General features: G+C 42.4%; 2 protein-coding genes across 3 annotated transcripts in view; both read left to right on the top strand.

Moving 5' to 3' along the window:
* LOC115154324 (A-kinase anchor protein 10, mitochondrial-like) overlaps positions 1-16,988 on the top strand; it is a 32,124-nt gene extending 15,136 nt beyond the window's left edge. For both annotated transcript variants that reach the window (XM_029700434.1, XM_029700435.1), the window contains exons 9-15: positions 3,236-3,380; positions 7,416-7,580; positions 7,835-7,947; positions 8,578-8,660; positions 14,837-14,889; positions 14,995-15,087; positions 15,237-16,988. In XM_029700434.1, coding sequence (XP_029556294.1) covers positions 3,236-3,380; positions 7,416-7,580; positions 7,835-7,947; positions 8,578-8,660; positions 14,837-14,889; positions 14,995-15,087; positions 15,237-15,242 — 658 coding nt within the window. In that variant the 3' untranslated portion in view covers positions 15,243-16,988. The remainder of the gene's footprint in view (positions 1-3,235; positions 3,381-7,415; positions 7,581-7,834; positions 7,948-8,577; positions 8,661-14,836; positions 14,890-14,994; positions 15,088-15,236) is intronic.
* A 396-nt stretch (positions 16,989-17,384) lies between these two features.
* LOC115154325 (transmembrane protein 211-like) overlaps positions 17,385-22,783 on the top strand; it is a 149,390-nt gene continuing 143,991 nt past the window's right edge. The window contains exon 1 of the mRNA XM_029700436.1: positions 17,385-18,289. Within this exon, the coding sequence (XP_029556296.1) occupies positions 17,972-18,289 (318 nt within the window). The 5' untranslated portion in view covers positions 17,385-17,971. The remainder of the gene's footprint in view (positions 18,290-22,783) is intronic.

Here is a 22,783-nt window from a genome sequence, read left to right on the forward strand (position 1 = left end):
TTCCACCTGGCTACTCCTACCCCGGTCAACTGCCCGGCACCCTCCACAGCAACCCGCCAAAGCCCCCATCATTTCTCCTTCACCCAAATCCAGATAGCTGATGTTCTGAAAGAGCTGCAAAATCCGGACCCATAAAAATCAGCCGGGGTAGACAATCTGGACCCTCGCTTTCTAACATATTCTGCCGCAATTGTTGCAACCCCTATTACTAGCCTGTTCAACCTCTCTTTCGTATCGTCTGAGATTCCCAAAGATTGGAAAGCTGCTGCGGTCATCCCCCTCTTTAAAGAGGGTGACACTAGACCCAAACGGCTACAGACCTATATCTATCCTACCCTGTCTTTCTTAGGTCTTCGAAATCCAAGTTAACAAACAGATTACCAACCATTTCGAATCGCACCGTACCTTCTCCGCTATGCAATCTGGTTTCAGAGCTGGTCATGGGTGCACCTCAGCCACGCTCAAGGTCTTAAACGACATCATAACCGCCATCGATAAGAGACATTACTGTGCAGTCGTATTCATCGACCTGGCCAAGGCTTTCGACTCTGTCAATCACCACATTCTTATTGGCAGACTCGACAGCCTTGGTTTCTCAAATGATTGCCTCGCCTGGTTTACCAAATACTTCTCTGATAGAGTTCAGTGTGTCAAATCGGAGGGCCTGTTGTCCGGACCTCTGGCAGTCTCTATGAGTGTGCCACAGGGTTCAATTCTCGGGCCGACTTCCTCTCTGTATATATCAATGATGTTGCTCTTGCTGCTGGTGATTCTCTGATCCACCTCTATGCGGACGACACCATTCTGTATACTTCTGGCCCTTCTTTGGACACTGTGTTAACTAACCTCCAGACGAACTTCAATGCCATACAACTCTCCTTCCGTGGCCTCCAACTGCTCTTAAATGCAAGTAAAACTAAATGCATGCTATTCAATCGATCACTGCCCGCACCTGCTCGCCCATCCAGCATCGCTACTCTGGACGGCTCTGACTTAGAATACGTGGACAACTACAAATACCTAGGTGTCTGGCTAGACTGTAAACTCTCCTTCCAGACTCACATTAAGCATCTCCAATCCAAAATTAAATCTAGAATCGGATTCCTATATCGCAACAAAGCATCCTTCACTCATGCTGCCAAACATACCCTCGTAAAACTGACCATCCTACTGATCCTCGACTTCGGTGATGTCATCTATAAAATGCCTCAAACACTCTACTCAACAAATTGTATGCAGTTTATCACAGTGCCATCCGTTTTGTCACCAAAGCCCCGTACACTACCCACCATTGTGACCTGTACGCTCTCGTTGGTTGGCTCTCACTTCATACTCGTCGCCAAACCCACTGGCTACAGGTTATCTACAAGTCTCTGCTAGGTAAAGCCCCGCCTTATCTCAGCTCACTGGTCACCATAGCAGCACCCACTTGTAGCACGCGCTCCAGCAGGTATATCTCACTGGTCACCCCCAAAGCCAATTCCTCCTTTGGTCGTCTTTCCTTCCAGTTCTCTGCTGCCAATGACTGGAACGAACTACAAAAATCTCTGAAGCTGGAGACTCATATCTCCCTCACTAGCTTTTAGCACCAGCTCTCAGAGCAGCTCACAGATTACTGCACCTGTACATAGCCCATCTGTAAACAGCCCATCTATCTACCTACCTCATCCCCATACTGTATTTATTTATCTTGCTCCTTTGCACCCCAGTATCTCTACTTGCACATTCATCTTCTGCACAACTACCATTCCAGTGTTTAATTGCTATATTGTAATTACTTCGCCACCATGGCCTATTTATTGTCTTAATTTAACTCATTTTCACTCACTGTATATAGACTTTTTGTTTTCTTTTGTTCTACTCTATTATTGACTGTGTTTTTGTTTATTCCATGTGTAACTCTGTTGTATGTGTTGAATTGCTATGCTTTATCTTGGCCAGGTCGCAGTTGCAAATGAGAACAGGTTCTCAACTAGCCTACCTGGTTAAATAAAGGTGAAATAAAATTCTTAAAAAATCACTGTGTCTGCATAGTTTCCTCGAGCCGTAGACTGTAAAAAGAAGCCTCGAACGCACAGCAAATTTGATACTGTGAGATTTCGAAACGTTTAAAACCATGACTAGAGAGACTCAACGAATACAGCAAAGAGCTGCTGTTTTTATGAGTAACACTTATAAGCCATAAAATGTGTGTTCTCCCTACTTCCACTCACGTTGCAAACAGCACTGCAGCTGCAATGAATGAGTATAGCAACATTTTCCGATAAGCTTACATTGTTATTTTTAGCGGCTTGTCTTTTTGAATATCAAAGAATATTTCACTTTCTCTGATCATAGGAGTAACAACATGAATTGGTGCATAAGGCAGAAATAATGCAGTGTGACTTAAGTTTCGCCATCTGCTGGAAGACTGCCCCCTTTTCTCAGCGGAGAAAAGGGGACACCATCAGATGCAGGCCATCAGTCTAGTAAAAAAATAAAAAGATTGAGCTGTGCCTCACAAGTAATACAACAAATGATCTATTACCAGTGTGATCATATACCTAAAATGTGTACATTAAATTTCAAAATGGTCTCAGAAGAACAACATTGGCAGGACAATTGAAGCATAGCCAATATGCAGTGATAATTTATTGGACCTATAGCCTACTGAACAAACCTTATTGCTACAGAACTGTTTTCAATTGGTTAATGTTGCATGGGCTTATTTTTTTTAAAGTTCTGTTTAAAAAATAATAATAATAATAATCTGAGTAGTAGATCTTGGCTTGCATTTTGACTCAAAGGGATCTTGACTCAGAAAAGGTTGGTGACCACTGCAATAGAGCATCTTTGGGATGAGATGGAACGGGCTGTTCACAACATGAATGTACTGCCTTCCAATCTGCAGAAACTGCATGATGCTATTGCATCAGCATGGACAAACATCCCTGTGGAACATTTCCGACACCTTGTAGAATCCATTCTCCGAAGAATTCAGGATGTTCTGGAGGAAAAGTGGGTCCGACCCGGGACTAGATGGGTGTACCTAATAAACTGGCAACTGAGTGTATTTGCTTAACAGCATCTTTGTCTTTACACTATTTTTGTCTTTACACTATATTTGTCTTTACACTATATTTGTCTTTACACTATATTTGCCTTTACACTATATTTGCCTTCACAATATCTTTGCCTAAACACCTCAGCATTACTCAGTCTGGCTTAATAGTGGTGGGATCTGTTTCCTCCCCAGGTATTTCTCACTCCAAGCCACCAAACCGCTGGGTTTCGATGACTCTGTGCGGATGGAGATAGAGTCTAATATATGCCGGGAAGGAGGACCTCTACCAGACTGCTTCACCACGCCTCTCAGACAGGCCTGGACCACCATGGAAAAGGTGAGGGGTTGAAAGTCACACAGCAAAATTTTACTTAAAAACAAAAAGAAGTTGTCATTTAGCAGACACTCATATCCAGAGTGACTTACAGGAGCAATTAGAGGTAAGTGCCTTGCTCAAGGGCGCAGACAGATGTTTCAGCTAGTCGGCTCAGGGATTCAAACCAGTGACCTTCCGGTTACTGGCCCAACACTCTTAACCTGGGTCAAATACATTTGTTGATACAGGACACACACAGGGGTCATTCTGCAAACTCTCAACTGTAAAATCACTAGGAAATTGTCTTAAAAAACAACATTATTAGATTGAACCATAAGGTTTAGATTACTAGTGACAGGCCTTTGGGATTATTGAAGGTAGTGGTACCAGAGCAATAAATATACAGTTGAAGTCGGAAGTTTACATACACCTTAACCTGAATTTAAATGTATTTGGCTTTCACAATTCCTGACATTTAATCCTAGTAAAAATGTCCTGTCTTAGGCCAGTTAGGATCACCACTTTATTTTAAGAATGTGAAATGTCAGAATAATAGTAGAGAGAGTGATTTATTTCAGATTTGATTTCATTCATCACATTCCCAGTGGGTCAGAACTTTACATACACTCAATTAGTATTTGGTAACATTGCCTTTAAATTGTTTAACTTGGGTCAAACGTTTCGGGTAGTCTTCCACAAGCTTCCCACAAAAAGTTGGGTGAATTTTGGCCCATTCCTACTGACAGAGCTGGTGTAACTGAGTCAGGTTTGTAGGCCTACTTGCTCGCACACACTTTTTCAGTTCTGCCCACAAATGTTCTATGGGATTGAGGTCAGGGCTTTGTGATGGCCACTCCAATACCTTGACTTTGTTGTCTTTAAGCCATTTTGCCACAACTTTGGAAGCATGCTTGGGGTCATTGTCCATTTGGGAGACCCATTTTTGACCAAGCTTTAACTTTCTGACTGATGTCTTGAGATGTTGCTTCTATATATGCACATAATTTTCCTGCCTCATGATGCCATCTATTTTGTAAAGTACACCAGTCCCTCCTGCAACAAAGCACCCCCACAACATGATGCTGCCACCCCCGTGCTTCACAGTTGGGATGGTGTTCTTCGGCTTGCAAGCCTCCCCCAATTGTCATTATTGTCAAACAGTTCTGTTTTTGTTTCATCAGACCACAGGACATTTCTCCAAAAAGTACGATCTTTGTCCCCATGTGCAGTTGCAAACCGTAGTCTGTTTTTTTTATGGCGGTTTTGGAGCAGTGGCTTCTTCCTTGCTGAGCGGCCTTTCAGGTTATGTTGATATAGGACTCGTTTTACTGTGGATATAGATACTTTTGTACTTGTTTCCTCCAGCATCTTCACAAGGTCCTTTGCTGTTGTTCTGGGATTGATTTGCACTTTTTGCACCAAAGTACGTTCATCTCTAGGAGACAGAACGTGTCTCCTTCCTGAGCGGTATGACGGCTGCGTGGTCCCATGGTGTCTATACTTGCGTACTATTGTTTGTACAGATGAACGTGGTACCTTCAGGCGTTTGGAAATTGCTCCCAGGGATGAACCAGACTTGTGGAGGTCTATTTTTTTTCTGAGGTCTTGGCTGATTTATTTTGATTTTCCCATGATGTCAAGCAAAGAGGCACTGAGTTTGAAGGTAGGCCTTGAAATACATCCACTGGTACTCCTCCAATTGACTCAAATTATATCAATTAGCCTATCAGAAGCTTCTAAAGCCATGACATAATTTTCTGGAATTTTCCAAGCTGTTTAAAGGCACAGTCAACTTAGTGTATGTAAATTTCTGACCCAGTGAATTATAAGTGAAATAATCTGTCTGTAAACAATTGTTGTAAAAAATTACTTGTGTCATGTTGAGGTCGACCGATTTAATCGGAATGGCCGATTTAATTAGGGCCGATATCAAGTTTTCATAACAATCGTTAATCGGTATTTCTGGCCACCGATTTTTATTATATATATATTTATATATTTATATTTATTAATTTATTTATTTTTTACACGTTTATTTAACTAGGCAAGTCAGATTAAGAACACATTCTTATTTTCAATGACGGCCTAGGAACGGGGGTTAACTGCCTTGTTCAGGGGGGATTCGTTTTTGCAACCTTCCGGTTACTAGTCCAACGCTCTAACCACCTGCCTTACATTGCACTCCACGAGGAGCCTGCATGGCAGGCTGACTACCTGTTACGCGAGGGCAGCAAGAAGCCAAGGTAAGTTGCTAGCTAGCATTAAACTTATAAAAAACAATCAATCTTAACATAATCACTAGTTAACTACACATGGTTGATGATATTACTAGTTTGTCTAACGTGTCCTGCGTTGCATATAATCGATGCGGTGCCTGTTAATTTCTCATCGAATCACAGCCTACTTCGACAAACGGGTGATGATTTAAGAAACGCATTTGCGAAGAAAGCACCGTCGTTGCACCAATGTACCTAACCATAAACATCAATGCCTTTCTTTAAAATCAATACACAAGTATATATTTTTAAACCTGCATATTTAGTTAATATTGCCTGCTAACATGAATTTGTGTCACTTCTTCTCTAGCGTTCCGTGCAAGCAGTCAGGGTATATACAGCAGTTTGGGCCGCCTGGCTCATTGCGAACTGTGTGAAGTCCATTTATTCCTAACAAAGGCCGTAATTAATTTGCCAGAATTGTACATAATTATGACATAACATTGAAGGTTGTGCAATGTAACAGGAATATTTAGACTTATGGATGCCACCCGTTAGATAAAATACGGAACGGTTCCGTATTTCACTGAAATAATAAACGTTTTGTTTTCGAAATGATAGTTTCCGGATTCGACCATATTAATGACCAAAGGCTCGTATTTCTGTGTGTTATTATGTTCTAATTAAGTCTATGATTTGATATTTGATAGAGCAGTCTGACTGAGCGATGGTAGGCAGCAGCAGGCTCGTAAGCATTCATTCAAACAGCACCTTCGTGCGTTTTGCCAGCAGCTCATCGCAATTCTTCAAGCATTGTGCTGTTTATGACTTCAAGCCTATCAACTCCCAAGATTAGGCTGGTGTAACCGATGTGAAATGGCTAGCTAGTTATCGGGTGCGCGCTAAGAGCGTTTCAAACGTCACTCGCTCTGAGACTTGGAGTAGTTGTTCCCCTTGCTCTACATGGGTAACGCTGCTTCGAGGGTGGCTGTTGTCGATGTGTTCCTGGTTCGAGCCCAGGTAGGAGCGAGGAGAGGGACGGAAGCTATACTGTTACACTGGCAATACTAAAGTGCCTATAAGAACATCCAATAGTCAAAGGTATATGAAATACAAATCGTATAGAGAGAAATAGTCCTGTAATTCCTATAATAACTACAACCTAAAACTTCTTACCTGGGAATATTAAAGACTCATGTTAAAAGGAACCACCAGCTTTCATATGTTCTCATGTTCTGAGCAAGGAACTTAAACGTTAGCTTTTTTACATGGCACATATTGCACTTTTACTTTCTTCTCCAACACTTTGTTTTTGCATTATTTAAACCAAATTGAACATGTTTCATTATTTATTTGAGGCTGAATTGATAGTATTTATGTATTATATTAAGTTAAAATAAGTGTTCATTCAGTATTGTTGTAATTGTCATTATTATAAATAAATAAAAATCGGCAGATTAATCGATATCGGCTTTTTTTGGTCCTCCAATAATTGGTATTGGCGTCGAAAAATCATAATCGGTCGACCTCAAATGTCATGCACAAAGTAGATGTCCTAACCGACTTGCCAAAACTATAGTTTGTTAACAAGAAATTTGTGTAGTGGTTGAAAAACGAGTTTTAATGACTCCAACCTAAGTGTATGTAAACTTCCGACTTCAACTGTATAAAGATTTGGCTTTGAGTTACCATGTTGTTGCCAAAGGCTAGGGATGATGCTGAAACACTTTGCCATGCTCTGAAGAAAACGGAAGACCTTTATGACTGAAAGGCATGTCCCTCTTGCATTTTCAAGTTCAACTTTGCTAATTTGAAGTTCATGTCATTTTTCTTCCCTCAGGTCTACATGCCAGGCTTTCTGTCGAGCAACCTTTACTACAAGTATCTGAGTGACCTTATCAACTCTGTCCGAGCGGATGAGTTTGTGCTGGCCAGCGCTCCCGGTCAAGGCGTGGCCCCAGATGATGACCGCAGCACCAATGCTACCGAGGGGTCTCAAACCCAGGTAGATAACCCCACACTTGACCTGCTCACACCCTGACATTTTCCTCATTTCATGAGACATTTAGAAAAGTTTGTCTCTGTGCACTCAAATTAATGTTCAACAGCAGTAGCACTCGTACCTTTGTCTGTGAGTTGTTTTCCCTCCTGAACCGTTTAGGAGATAATGAACTTCGAGTAAATAGCTTCATACGTGGAATATTATTCCCTCTAGTTCTTCTCTAACTGTGCAAAGTATTATATTTGTTCTCATTACAGCAAGCTACCAAAAAGGTGGCAGCAGTGAAAATCCTGAAAAATTTTGACGAGGCGATAACAGTGGACATAGCCAGTTTGGACCCAGAGTCCCTGTACCAGCGCCCCTATGCTGGGTAAGTCTGCATAACCTCGTCTGGCCTTCTCAGGTATACATTTTCAGCATTCTCTAAGTACTGTCGTCTGTAAACAACATTTATTATTTCAACTCTTTGATCTGGTGTTTTTCCCCTAATGTTTCTCTACTGGATGATATTGTAGAAAATAGTGGTGCTAGATGTTCCCCATTGCTACCCTGAACTAGCCTGATGTTACTCATGTAATATTCCCCAAGGGTTCTTTTGATGCAAGCTAAGTAAACCAGTGTAATGGCCACTGATGTGTGACCTAAACCACTCCAAATACAAACATGTTGTGAATGAATATGTGATGTTAAAAAGCATATTTTCAAAGACTCCACCATGCGGTCTTCAGTGTGACCGCAGATTTGTAGGTTATCCCCATTACTTTATAGCAGTCTAATAGGCCAAACACACAGACTGATATAGTGCAGCCCCCAGTAGTGTCCTAGTTGCAGTAAGAGATTAGCCTGGTCCCAGATCTGTTTGTGCTGGGACCAAATGACAACGACGATAGGAGTTGGCTGTACAGCACAAACTAATGTGGGACCAGTCTAGTAACAGGGTGCTGTCTCCATAGATATCTGCTATCTATGACATCATTGGCTATGTCCCCTCTCTATTCAGAAGAATGACGTTTGGGAAAGTGAACGAGCTGGGCCAGTTCATCAGGGAGGCCGAACCTGAGCCGGATGTGAAGAAATCCAAAGGTAACAGACAAATACAAATTTACATTGACAATCTATATCTTTCTTTCTCTACTTCTCTTTTCTCTTATTTTCTCTCTTTTCCCTCTCTTTTCTCTCTCCTTTTTTTCTCTCTCTACTGTTCATTGTTGCTTGTATAATTTGTGTCATGTCACTCAAGCATGCATGGTGTGTGTATTGTCTTCTATTCTCATCCTAACTGCAAACAGAAAGTAGGTTTAAATATGTGAGGCACCCCAAATACAACCCAAGGTGCTTTTAGTTCTTATAAAAGACAATACAGTATAACATTAATATATTATTTAGGATTTCTTAGAAGAGAACGTTCTCTGAGAACAGAATAAATCCATATAAAACTCCTGGACTAAACCTGTATATGTTGAATGCATTTTTTTAGTAGATTTCATGGCTCAACTTTTCCAGCCCTCGGTTTCTTCCAAATGCATCGATCGCATTCCAAGAGAATTCTGTTGTGTGATACATTTTTCATGTACCTCATATGTCTAGTATCTTTCAGAGCAGTGGTTCCCAAACTTTTTATAGTCCCGTACCCCTACAAACATTCAACCTCCAGCTGCGTACCCCTCTAGCACCAGGGTCAGCGCACTCTCAAATGTTGTTTTCTGCTATTGTAAGCCTGCCACACACACACACTATACGATACATTTCTTAAACATAAGAATGAGTGGAGCCTCACGAGTGGCGCATTGGTCTAAGGCATTGCATCACAGTGCTAGCTGTGCTACTAGAGATTCTGGGTTTGAGTCCAGGCTCTGTCGCAGCCGGCCACGCCCGGGAGACCCATTGGGCGTCGCACAATTGACCCAGCATTGTCTTGGTTAGGGGAGGGTTTGGCCGGCAGGGATGTCCTTGTCCTATCGCGCACTAGCAACTCCTGTGGAGGGCCACGCGCAGTGCATGCTGATGCAGTCGCCAAGTGTACGGTGTTTCCACCGACACATCGGTGCGGCTGGCTTCTGGTTTAAGTGGGCATTGTTTCAAGAAGCAGTGGGGCTTGGTTGGGTTGTGTTTTGGAGGACGCACGGCTCTCGACCTTGGCCTCTCCCGAGTCCGTATGGGAGTTGCAGCGATGAGACGAGACTTTAACTACCAATTGGATACCACGAAATTGGGGAGAAAAAGGGGGGGGGAAATAATTACAAGAATGAGTGTGACTTTTTGTCACAACCTGGCTCGTGGGAAGTGACAAAGAGCTCTTATAGGACCAGGGAACAAATAATAGTATAATAATAATCAATAATTTTGCTCTTTATTTAGCCATCTTACATATAAAACTTTATTTTAAAATTGTGAATAACTCACTACAGGTTGAGAAGGGTGTGCTTGAAAGGATTCGCATAACTCTGCAATGTTGTATTGGAGAGAGTCTCAGTCTTAAATCATTTTCCACGCAGTCTGTGCCAAATTTAGATTTCATGCTAGTGAGGGCTGAGAATCCACTCTCACATAGGTACGTGGATGCAAAGGGCATCGGTGTCTTAACAGTGTGATTTGCCAAGGCAGAATACTCTGAGCGCAGCCCAATCCAGAAATCTGGCAGTGGCTTCCAATTTATTTTTTTTAATTCACACAACGACTTGTTGCAATTTCGATGAGGCTCTCTTGTTCAGATATCGGTAAGTGGACTGGAGGCAGGGCATGAAAGGGATAACGAATCCAGTTATTTGTGTCATCCGTTTCAGGAAAGTACCTGCGTAATTGCGCACCCAACCCACTCAGGTGCTTCGCTATGTCATTTGACATTGTCCGTAAGCCTGAGTTCATTTGTACACAAAAAATTATACAATGATGGAAAGACCTGTGTGTTGTCCTTGTTAATGCAGACAGAGAAGAGCTACAACTTCTTAAATCATAGCCTCAGTTTTGTCCCGCACATTGAATGTAGTTGCGGAGAGTCCCTGTAAGCCTAGATTCAGATCATTCAGGCGAGGGAAAAACATCATCCAGATAGGCCAGTCGTGTGAGAAACTCATCATCATGCAAGCGGTCAGACAAGTGAAAATGATGGTCAGTAAAGAAAACCTTAAGCTCGTCTCCCAATAAAAAAAAAAAACATGTCAATACTTTGCCCCTTGATAACCAACGCGCTTCTGTATGTTGTAAAAGCGGTACATGGTCGCTGCCTATATCATTGCACAGTGCAGAAAATGCACGAGAGTGTCTTTCAAGCTGCCAGGCATTCCGTTGGCAGCAAGAGCCTCTCATGGACGCTGCAGTGTACCCAAGTGGCGTCGGGAGCAACTGCATTCCACTATGTCACCCTGTCATGGCTTTTGCGCCATCAGTACAGATACCAACACATCTTGACCACACAAGTCCATTTGATGTCACAAAGCTGTCCAGAACTTTAAAAATAGAATTTCCTGTTGTCCTGGTTTCCAGTGGTTTGCAGAAGAGGATGTCTTCCTTAATTGACCCCCCCATAAACGTAAACGGACATATACCAGGAGCTGTGCCAGGCGCGCCACATCTGTTCACTCATCCAGCTGTAATGCATAGAATTCACTAGCTTGTATGCGAAGCAGTAATTGTTTCAAAACATCTCCTGCCATGCCACTGATGTGTCGTGAAACAGTGTTGTTTGATGAAGGCATCGTCTATATAGTTTTTTGGGCCTTTTCCCCCAGCATTGTCTCAGCCATACCCACAGCAGCAGGAAGAATTAAGCCCTCCACAATAGTATGGGGCTTGCCTGCCCTAGCCACTCAGTAGCTCACCATATAAGAAGCTTCTAGCCCCTTCTTATTAATGGTATCTGTTGCTTTTATACATGTCTTACTACTCGAAAGTCGTCTTTATTCTCGCTCAAACTCCCGTGGCTTATTTTTCATATTGGCATGTTTTGTTTCTAAATGTCTGCGCAAGAGTGAAGGTTTCATCGAGTTGTGAGATAGTACTTTTGCACATATAACACACTGTGACTGAAGAAAGGCACTACGCCCAATCTAAGTGATCCCCAAGTCAATGTAGTTCTCATCATATTTGCGCCTCTTCGGTGCTTTCCCTGGTAAGGGGGCAGTAGCTCTTCAGCTGCATCAGATTCACAACTGTCAGTGTCCATGCTAGCTGGGCTAACAACAAATGTAGAATTTTATATATATATATATATATATATATATATTTTTTTTTTTAATTTTTTTTATTTCACTTTTATTTAACCAGGTAGGCTAGCTGAGAACAAGTTCTCATTTGCAACTGCGACCTGGCCAAGATGAAAAATAGCAATTCAACACATACAACAACAGAGTTACACATGGAATAAACAAAACATACAGTAGAAAAAAGAGAACTTACTGTCTATATACAGTGAGTGCAATGAGGTAAGATAAGGGAGATAAGGCAATAAATAGGCCATGGTGGCGAAGTAATTACAATATAGCAATTAAACTCTGGCTGTGTAGATGTGCAGAAGACGAATGTGCAAGTAGAGATACTGGGGTGCAAAGGAGCAAGATAAATACAGTATGGGGATGAGGTAGATAGCCCATCTGTAAACAGCCCATCTATGTACAGGTGCAGTGATCTGTGAGCTGCTCTGACAGCTGGTGCTTAAAGCTAGTGAGGAAGATATGAGTCTCCAACTTTAGTGATTTTTTTTTTTCAGTTCGTTCCAGTCATTGGCAGCAGAGAACTGGAAGGAAAGGCGACCAAAGGAGGAATTGGCTTTGGGGGTGACCAGTGAGATATACCTGCTGGAGCGCGTGCTACGAGTGGGTGCTGCTATGGTGACCAGTGAGCTGAGATAAGGCGGGGCTTTACCTAACAGAGACTTGTAGATAACCTGTAGCCAGTGGGTTTGGCGACGAGTATGAAGCGAGGGCCAACCAACGAGAGTGTACAGGTCGCAATGGTGGGTAGTGTATGGGGCTTTGGTGACAAAACGGATGGCACTGTGATAGACTGCATACAATTTGTTGAGTAGAGTGTTTGAGGCATTTTATAGATGACGTCACCGAAGTCGAGGATCGGTAGGATGGTCAGTTTTACGAGGGTATGTTTGGCAGCATGAGTGAAGGATGCTTTGTTGCAATATAGGAAGCCGATTCTAGATTTAATTTTGGATTGGAGATGCTTAATGTGAGTCTGGAAGGAGAGTTTACAGTCTAGCCAGACACCTAGGTATTTGTAGTTGTCCACGTATTCTAAGTCCGATCCGTCCAGAGTAGTGATGCTGGACAGGCGGGCAGGTGCGGGCAGTGATCGATTGAATAGCATGCATTTAGTTTTATTTGCATTTAAGAGCAGTTGGAGGCCACGGAAGGAGAGTTGTATGGCATTGAAGTTCGTCTGGAGGTTAGTTAACACAGTGTCCAAAGAAGGGCCAGAAGTATACAGAATGGTGTCGTCCGCATAGAGGTGGATCAGAGAATCACCAGCAGCAAGAGCAACATCATTGATATATACAGAGAAGAGAGTCGGCCCGAGAATTGAACCCTGTGGCACCCCCATAGAGACTGCCAGAGGTCCGGACAACAGGCCCTCCGATTTGACACACTGAACTCTATCAGAGAAGTAGTTAGTGAACCAGGCGAGACAGTCATTTGAGAAACCAAGGCTGTCGAGTCTGCCAGTAAGAATGTGGTGATTGACAGAGTCGAAAGCCTTGGCCAGGTCGATGAATACGGTTGCACAGTAATGTCTCTTATCGATGGCGGTTATGATATCGTTTAGGACCTTGAGCGTAGCTGAGGTGCACCCATGACCAGCTCTGAAACCAGATTGCATAGCGGAGAAGGTTTGGTGGGATTCGAAATGGTCGGTAATCTGTTTATTAACTTGGCTTTCGAAGACCTTAGAAAGACAGGGTAGGATAGCTATAGGTCTATAGCAGTTTGGGTCTAGAGTGTCACCCTCTTTGAAGAGGGGGATGACCGCGGCAGCTTTCCAATCTTTGGGAATCTCAGACGATACGAAAGAGAGGTTGAACAGGCTAGTAATAGGGGTTGCAACAATTTCTGCAGATAATTTTAGAGAGGGTCCAGATTGTCTATCCCGGCTGATTTTTGTAGGGGTCCAGATTTTGCAGCTCTTTCAGAACATCAGCTATCTGGATTTGGGTGAAGGAGAAATGGTGGGGTCTTTGGCGGGATGCTGTGGAGGGTGCCGGGCAGGTGACCGGGGTAGGGGTAGCCAGGTGGAAAGCTTGGCCAGCCGTAGAGAAATGCTTATTGAAATTCTCAATTATAGTGGATTTATCGGTGGTAAGTGTTTCCTAGCTTCAGAGCAGTGGGCAGCTGGGAGGAGGTGCTCTTATTCTCCATGGACTTTACAGTGTCCCAGAACTTTTTTGAGTTTGTACCCCAGGATGCAAATTTCTGTTTGAAAAAGCTAGCCTTAGCTTTCCTAACTGCCTGTGAATATTTGTTCCTATCTTCCCTGAAAAGTTGCATATCACGGAGGCTATTCGATGCTAATGCAGAACGCCACAGGATGTTTTGTGCTGGTCAAGGCCAGACAGGTCTGGAGTGAACCAAGGGCTATATCTATTCCTAGTTCTACATTTTTTGAATGGAGCATGCTTATTTAAGATGGTGAGGAAGGCACTTTTAAAGAATAGCCAGGCATAATCTACTGACGGGATGAGGTCAATGTCATTCCAGGATAATTACTGATGCTAGCATTGGATGTGTTCGTGGAAGCAGAACAACTTGTGTCGTTGACAGGTGCAGGTGTAGTACTGCTGTGTCTCTATGGACGCGAGCCTTACTTTTTTTAACCATTTATCAATTTTCGAGCAAACGCAATGAGCACCAGCTACGTTTGTTTACATACGGACCGTTAGTGGAATTCCCCCGAGAGCGTAACGGTTAATGTGATTGTATGTTAATTATTTGACTAGGCTACCTGTATTTAACATTGCGTTGTTATTTCGCTAAACACCTAGATGTTTTCATTTTATTTTTGCCAGTGAAACAAGGCTACTCAGGCGAGGAAAAAATGTCACCCAAATGTATAGCCCCGTTGGAAAATATAAATGGACTGTTTGAAAATTGTATTATTATTTAACTTTTTATGTGAATCCCATTTTTATTTGCTGTACCCCCGATAGCATTGCTTACCGCAGTTTGGGAATACCTGTTTCAGAGGAACAATAGATGAGAGGCTTGTCCTCTGACTATTGACATCTTCTTCACTCACTCTTCTCTCTCTCCTCACAGGTTTCATGCTTTCTCTAGCCATGAAGAAACTTGTTCAAGGCAACTCAGATGAGGTGTGCACACCAACAAAACAAGCTCCTCTTGTGTTCAATCTGTTTGAACTAATGAATAATAGGAATGGTGAACATATTGAATTGTATGTGTGTCTGTGTGTTTAGGCCCAGGAGGAAATGGCCTGGAAGATAGCTAAGATGATCGTCAATGACGTAGTACACCAGGGGCACCACAACAGTCCTGACAAATCCACCAAGGTATGTCAAATTGTTCCGGATATCTGTATGCCCCAAGCCATTGCATTTATCTAATACAGTAGTCAACTATATCAAATAAAATGACTCTTCAGTCATGACAAGTTTACTATGATGATTGTCCATGTTTCATTGTCCATCTCTCTCCCTAGTTATGACCCTCCAGTGGAGAACCAAAAGATTGTCAATCCCTTCATCCTGTAGAGACAGACAGTGACATACAGATGTCACCTAATCCAGTGATGAACTGTACACTGGATTCACCTTATGGTAAAACGCATCAATGAAGATAGAAGAACAAAAGCATTCCATCATGTCCTGCATCAACTTGTACTGGTTTGTGTGAATGTTTGTGCGTGAGCGAAAAACTTGAAGTATATCATCCATCCATCCAACTCGTCGTAACACTATGAAGGTATCTCTGTGAGCAAATGAAGTGGAAAAAGAAAAGAAAAGCCAACAAGGCGGTTGCACAAAGAGCACTCGACTTCCTTCCTTCCTTCCAGAACAAAAAGGAGGGATGACAAACAAGGACACAAAATGGTGCTGAACGGGAGCTGTCAGAAAGAGCAGCACTTCAGAAAGCAATGGTGCTGCCGTGGTTACCTCTGTTACCATGCCATCTCAGAGGGAGCCTGCAGGGGTCTGAAGCATCCTTCACTAAGCAATCACTAAGAAGACTAGGTTGTCCTCGCCATCTTCTCTCCGTACCCCACCACCACTACCGTCTTTGCCCATTCCTCATTCTTTGTTTTTAGATTAAATCAATTTGAAAGTGGTCAGACTGATGCCAAAAACAAATTCCAGCTGGAAGTAGAGGCTTTGTACAGTTTTATTTTGCGGCAGATGCGAATAGTGCTTATATTCCTGGGCAGTCCTGGTGTATTTTGTCAGTGGGGTGGGTTACTATGATGAGATGGTGAGTCAGAGTTGTCCTTTCCTACCCTCCTGGCTGTGCCCTAATGTACTTTCTAGAGCAGGTCAGACATGTTACAGTCAAACTGGAATGGACCTTCTTGATTTCCTGGTCTTGCCATCTACCTGTAGCTCTGGCGACCCCTGACACCTTGTCCATATCATTACAGAGCATAGGCTAATGAATAGATACTTCTTATTATGGCCTGAAGAAGACGTGCTACAGTTGCAATGAAAGAAGAACTCCAGGCTACTCCATGTATTGTTATAAATATGTAGATTTCTGGTTTACCCCCATTTATGGTGATTGTTGCCGTTTTCTTTTTTGTATGTACTGTCGAAAGCAATGTTTAAGCAAATCTCATTGAAGTGTACTCAGTGAATATAATGTTAATATTATTATGACTTTGCTTGAACCTCATTGAGATGTGTGGAAAAGAACCAGAAAATACTATTTTGGTACTATGTACCACTAATATTGTTTCTCTGACCTATGTGTTCTTAATCTATAATATATTTAAATTGTGTTTGATTGAAATATATATATATTATTGAAATGTTTGCCTTGTGTTTGTCTATTTTGTTTTTTTTATAGAGAAGGGACAGAAATGCTACCAATGATGGAACATGACAGAATTCTTTCTCTTTGCACTGATTATGTATGAAATCTTGTCTGCTGCCAAACAGGATGGATTTGGATCTATTTCAGTCGTCATTAGCTTGTTGGCTGGTCATAGTTTGTGGCCATCACGTTGTTAATTTGGGTATTTAACCTCTAGCATTGCCAGATGGTAATGCAACCTGTAATTCAGCAAATGAATGCTCATCCCAGTGCAGTTTTAAGTGTGTGGTTAGCTTTTGCATAAGCTCTATTGGTGTTCATGCTGCAGTTTTGCGCATCCAAATTGTTTTATCCTCTTTATGTTGTACAGTATGATATACTTTATTGTAAGTATTTTATGGCGTTCATGTAATAAAACTTTTCTGCCTATATTGTAGCTAAAGTAGGTAACATCAAACAGCAAAATCAGATTTTTCTTGTTGCAATGCCATTTAACCAGTGGGGGGCAATGTGGACTGTATTGAAACGTAAATGAGAAAGATAAATGTCTAACTACAAATGATGTTGCAATAAGTATATAATATTCAGTGATTTGGATGTTTGTTTAAACGACAAAAACAGCGTTTTGTCCAATAATAATTAGGACTAGGTTATTTCACTGTAATATTAGTTCCTCTTGTTTCCCATAGACAATTGTAGTAAAATATGGACACTTTAGCAAATGTTTAGCCAAATGTGCAATCTTTGTGGTTTAGTATCTCTTTGCTCTAAACATGTATTTACCTACCGTAAGTAACAAGAGGACACAAGGTTTACAACATTTCTCTTGATGCGGATACGCCCACTTGAGTATTCCCTGTGCGCAATGACGCGCGCGCCAATGTGGACACTTTTGTTGTGTTGCCCACTGGTTACCATGCGTAACCAAAACCACGGCTTCTCCTGCTGAACAAAGCGCGGCGACTCATACCCGGACCTATAGACAGCAACTGCAACACTAACCATATGTTTTATTTTACATCTCGTGAGTAAAATTCGATTAAGATAATTTGATAGTTCAATGTTTCCAGGCGGCGACCATCTACGGAATGACAGTTGCGCATCTCTGTTTCGGTGTGACAAACAGCTTTTGTGTCCTGCCGTGACTCATATTTCTAGATTCTCAAGTATAGTCGCGGATAGCCTATTTAAAGGAGACATTACTTCTTGTTGAGGTAGCAGCTTGTTTACCTAGAAGTGCTCATGTTTGACTCTTATGAAATCACGAGCCGATGTTTGGGTCACTGGAATATCCCTTTAAATCATTACGGATAACAAATTGTTAACTAGTTCTGTTGCTGCAGGAGGCTGCTGGTGTAAAATTTGTTGGGGAGAGCTTCAGTTGATCTCTTCTGGGTGTGTGAGCTCCAAATGCATTCATTGCTTGATCGGAAGAAGAAAGAAGTAGGGGTTGGGATCGATCTGTCTCTGAGCTACTCGTTGCCCCAAGCTGCTAGGATGTTCAGCTGTGTGGGCTGCTTTTGGGTCTTCCTGTCCTACGCTCTGGTTGCTATCTGTAGTTTCAGTTTTATATCATCTGCATGGATTGTCAAGGACCATCTGAAAAATAAGGACTCTGTGAGCTTCGGCTTACTTTGGCACTGCTCCGAGTCCCTGGACCATATGTACAGATGCTACACCTTCGGAGGACTCGGGAAATTCGCTGAGATTCCATCCAGCTCGTGGCAGGTACATGACCATACATGGATCATACATGCAATACTTGAATGAATGTGTTATGTTAACAAATTAGTAAACAGTGTTGCGTACAATGGCAACAATGTTTATTGCATTGTTATTACATCTCAATTACGTAGCAACTACATGATCATGCATTGGCTTCCAGAATCCACAAAGGATAGTGTTCATTATGTTGTCTGTGATGAGCAAACATATCCCTTTGTCTTATAAGACCAGCTGAGAGAGGACTTTGAGCCATTGCAGCTCCTGCATCACTGTCTTGAGTGTATTCAGGACTCCAATATAGTGGCATTAGTGTTGTTGATGATGGACATGGCAGCATGCACAATCAATGAGATTGAACTAAATCCAACCATAAACAGAACACTAGCTGAACACTGATCTCCCAAAGGACTAGGTATAGATTTCCATTAGGTGTTGTTCAAGCTCATACTCAACAGGTGTTATTGAATTAGTTATGTCACAATGAAAGGTCCTTGCCCTCAGGTGAGACCTGTTGACAAGGCTGGGGTTGTGGATTAACCTTCACAGCATCATCTGGTGGATGGATGGAGAGGGGCCTTGTGCCATCAGTGTCTATGTTGGCTAATCTCTCACCAGCAGAGGGCAAGTGTTTGGCACCTAATCTGGCCGATATATGGGTTTCTATTCTACCACTGTTAGGAATTAGGTACCATTAATAGGTAGTACAGTACACTCAGGGAGGCGTAGCTACAGTAGTAATGAACTGTAAAACTAGCAATAAGGACCTGACATTTCTTATGTTACTATTCACTATTTATTCTGAGCTAAATTGTTTGTTGGAGCTGGGCCACGGTTAGCATGGCAGTTGAGTGAGATGACAGTATGGAGTACCATAGGGAATCTCTCACATCACACACTTCCACCTTCAGTCAGTGGTCTTGTTTCTTTAATTCTCAGAGGATAACTGGTTACATAAGTACTGCCAGCCATAGACCCAGACACTGGTTACAGTCCCTTAGGATTTCAGTTTTTCCTATTCAGAATATGAATGCTTTGCTTTGACAAAGCATAGCATAGTGCTAAATTTAGTTACGGTCATTAATGGGTCACAAACTATGAGGGAGAGATGCTCTTGCTCCTCTTGTTAAATAGCTGATGGTTTTTAACAATAAATGGTCTTAATGTAGTAGCAGTGATCCACTTTTGAAAACGTGTCAACAAGCATGAATCTTCAGTCTGTTAACACCAAAGATCTGTCATACAAAGCATTATAATTCAACATTTTCAAGTCCATTCAAAACAGAATGAGGGCATGTGCTAAGAAAAGACTGGGGTAAAGCTATGAGACCTTGTGCTAAGTTAAATCAAGAGATGGCTGTCTAAGTGACCATGTTGGCTAACTTCCCGCCAAATGGAATGTGTGATTGTGTAAGTTATCTTATTTGCATCTCTGGGGCAGCCAGAAGCATGGGGCCCCCCAGGAGTTCAGTTGCATTGCACCATGGGTATTCCCGTAGAGCTGTCCAGTGCATTCCAGTCCTTCTTTTCATTCTAGATTAGAAAAGCAGGCCAGTTGGATCCACGACCATGCTGTAAAAAAAACCCTGCAATATCCCACCAGCTTCCTCAGGAGTTATGATTATGTATGAGAAGGATAAATTAACATATGAAAAAGATATTTAATTAAGTGGCAGTTCAGATGTAGTAGCTAGGGGCTGTGTGCAGGAAAGAATCAAATGCGTAGCTCCTATAGTTTTCCCACACAGGTAGAAGATGGGATTTATACTGGATCAGGCAAACAGGTCTGAGCAGAGTACACAGTCTAATACAAAGCAGAGCAGAATGGGTTAATAATTCTAGTACTTTTAGCCCTTCATATTTTTAAATGATGAAGATTCAGGTGTTTGTGGATAGGAGGTACTGTATTGCTGAATGGGAATGCCATGTATTTGTGCTGGCAACTAATGATCCAGGGACCTTTGAAGAGTGTAATCACTTTATTTGAAGGGTTTCATCTCTGGGTTTTGACACATTTCGGAGTAGTCTCACCTGTTCAGACAGCCAGGCAATACAGTACCTTTAGTACCCAGAGAGTTGAGTTGCTAACTGAGCAAAGTCCTTCTTGTACAGTGCCTAGTAGAAGTCTACACACCCAAAACACAATTACAGAAATGTTAATGCCAAAGACGCACCAGAATGGCTTTCTAAGAGGGGGTCTTGAGTGGTCTAGTCTCAATTCTGACATAAATGTATTTGAAAATCAGAGACAAGGTTTGAATATTGCTGTCTATCAATGATTCCCAACCATATTTACAGAGCATGAGCAATTTTGACAAAAAATTAGTGTACAAAACACTAGGAACACCTGCTCTTTCCGTGAGATAGGCTATCCAGGCGAAAGCTATGATCCCTTATTGATGTCACCTGTTAAATCCACTTCAATCAGTGTAGGTGAAGGGGAGGAGACGGGTTAAAGAAGGATTTTTAAGCCTTGAGATAATTGAGACATGGATTGAGTATGTGTGCCATAAATGGGCAAGACAACATATTTAAGTGCCTTTGAACAGGGTATGGTACTAGGTGCCAGGCGCACCGGTTTGAGTGTGTCAAGAACTGCATTTTCCCACTCAACAGTTTCCCGTGTTTATCAAGATTGGTCCACCACCCAAAGGTCATCCAACCAACTTGACACAACGGTGGGAAGCATTGGAGTCAACATGGGCCAGCATCCCTGTGGAATGCTTTTGACACCTTGTAGAGTCCATGCCCCGATGAGGCTGTTCTGAGGACAAAAGGAGGTGCAACTCAATATTAGGATGATGTTCCTAATGCTTTGTACACACGGTGTATGTTGCCCTAAGAGTTGTGCAAAGTTGGTAGAATCTTATTCAGGTGCTGCCACCAATTATTTACTCTGGGGTGTGAAGACATACAGCTTTGCATTTTTTTTTCTTTTCATTTTGAAAGTTTTCCATAATTTTCTTTCACTTTGAAAATATTAACTATGCTTTGTAGATCTGTAGGAAAAACATGAATCCTTTTTAGATTGACATTTAAGGCAGCAAAATGTGAGGACTGTGAATGGGGTGTGCAGACTTTCACTAGGCACTGTACATGGATATATCTGAGATCAGGTTGGCCCAAGCACAGCATCATAGTATCCCATGCTGCGTCATAGTAGCACAGCATCATAGTATCCCATGCTGCGTCATAGTAGCACAGCATCATAGTATCCCATGCTGCGTCATAGTAGCACAGCATCATAGTATCCCATGCTGCTTCATAGTAGCACAGCATCATAGTATCCCATGCTGCGTCATAGTAGCACAGCATCATAGTATCCCATGCTGCTTCATAGTAGCACAGCATCATAGTATCCCATGCTGCTTCATAGTAGCACAGCATCATAGTATCCCATGCTGCGTCATAGTAGCACAGCATCATAGTATCCCATGCTGCTTCATAGTAGCACAGCATCATAGTATCCCATGCTGCTTCATAGTAGCACAGCATCATAGTATCCCATGCTGCATCATAGTATCCCATGCTGCGTCATAGTAGCACAGCATCATAGTATCCCATGCTGCGTCATAGTAGCACAGCATCATAGTATCCCATGCTGCTTCATAGTAGCACAGCATCATAGTATCCCATGCTGCGTCATAGTAGCACAGCATCATAATATCCCATGCTGCGTCATAGTAGCACAGCATCATAGTATCCCATGCTGCGTCATAGTAGCACAGCATCATAGTATCCCATGCTGCGTCATAGTAGCACAGCATCATAGTATCCCATGCTGCTTCATAGTAGCACAGCATCATAGTATCCCATGCTGCGTCATAGTAGCACAGCATCATAGTATCCCATGCTGCTTCATAGTAGCACAGCATCATAGTATCCCATGCTGCTTCATAGTAGCACAGCATCATAGTATCCCATGCTGCTTCATAGTAGCACAGCATCATAGTATCCCATGCTGCGTCATAGTAGCACAGCATCATAGTATCCCATGCTGCGTCATAGTAGCACAGCATCATAGTATCCCATGCTGCGTCATAGTAGCACAGCATCATAGTATCCCATGCTGCTTCATAGTTGCACAGCATCATAGTATCCCATGCTGCGTCATAGTAGCACAGCATCATAGTATCCCATGCTGCGTCATAGTAGCACATCATCATAGTATCCCATGCTGCGTCATAGTAGCACAGCATCATAGTATCCCATGCTGCTTCATAGTAGCACAGCATCATAGTATCCCATGCTGCGTCATAGTAGCACAGCATCATAGTATCCCATGCTGCGTCATAGTAGCACAGCATCATAGTATCCCATGCTGCGTCATAGTAGCACAGCATCATAGTATCCCATGCTGCTTCAGAGTAGCACAGCATCATAGTATCCCATGCTGCTTCATAGTAGCACAGCATCATAGTATCCCATGCTGCTTCATAGTAGCACAGCATCATAGTATCCCATGCTGCTTCATAGTAGGACAGCATCATAGTATCCCAT

The sequence above is a fragment of the Salmo trutta genome, chromosome 19 (assembly GCF_901001165.1).
Source record: "Salmo trutta chromosome 19, fSalTru1.1, whole genome shotgun sequence".
Classification (NCBI taxonomy): domain Eukaryota; kingdom Metazoa; phylum Chordata; class Actinopteri; order Salmoniformes; family Salmonidae; genus Salmo; species Salmo trutta.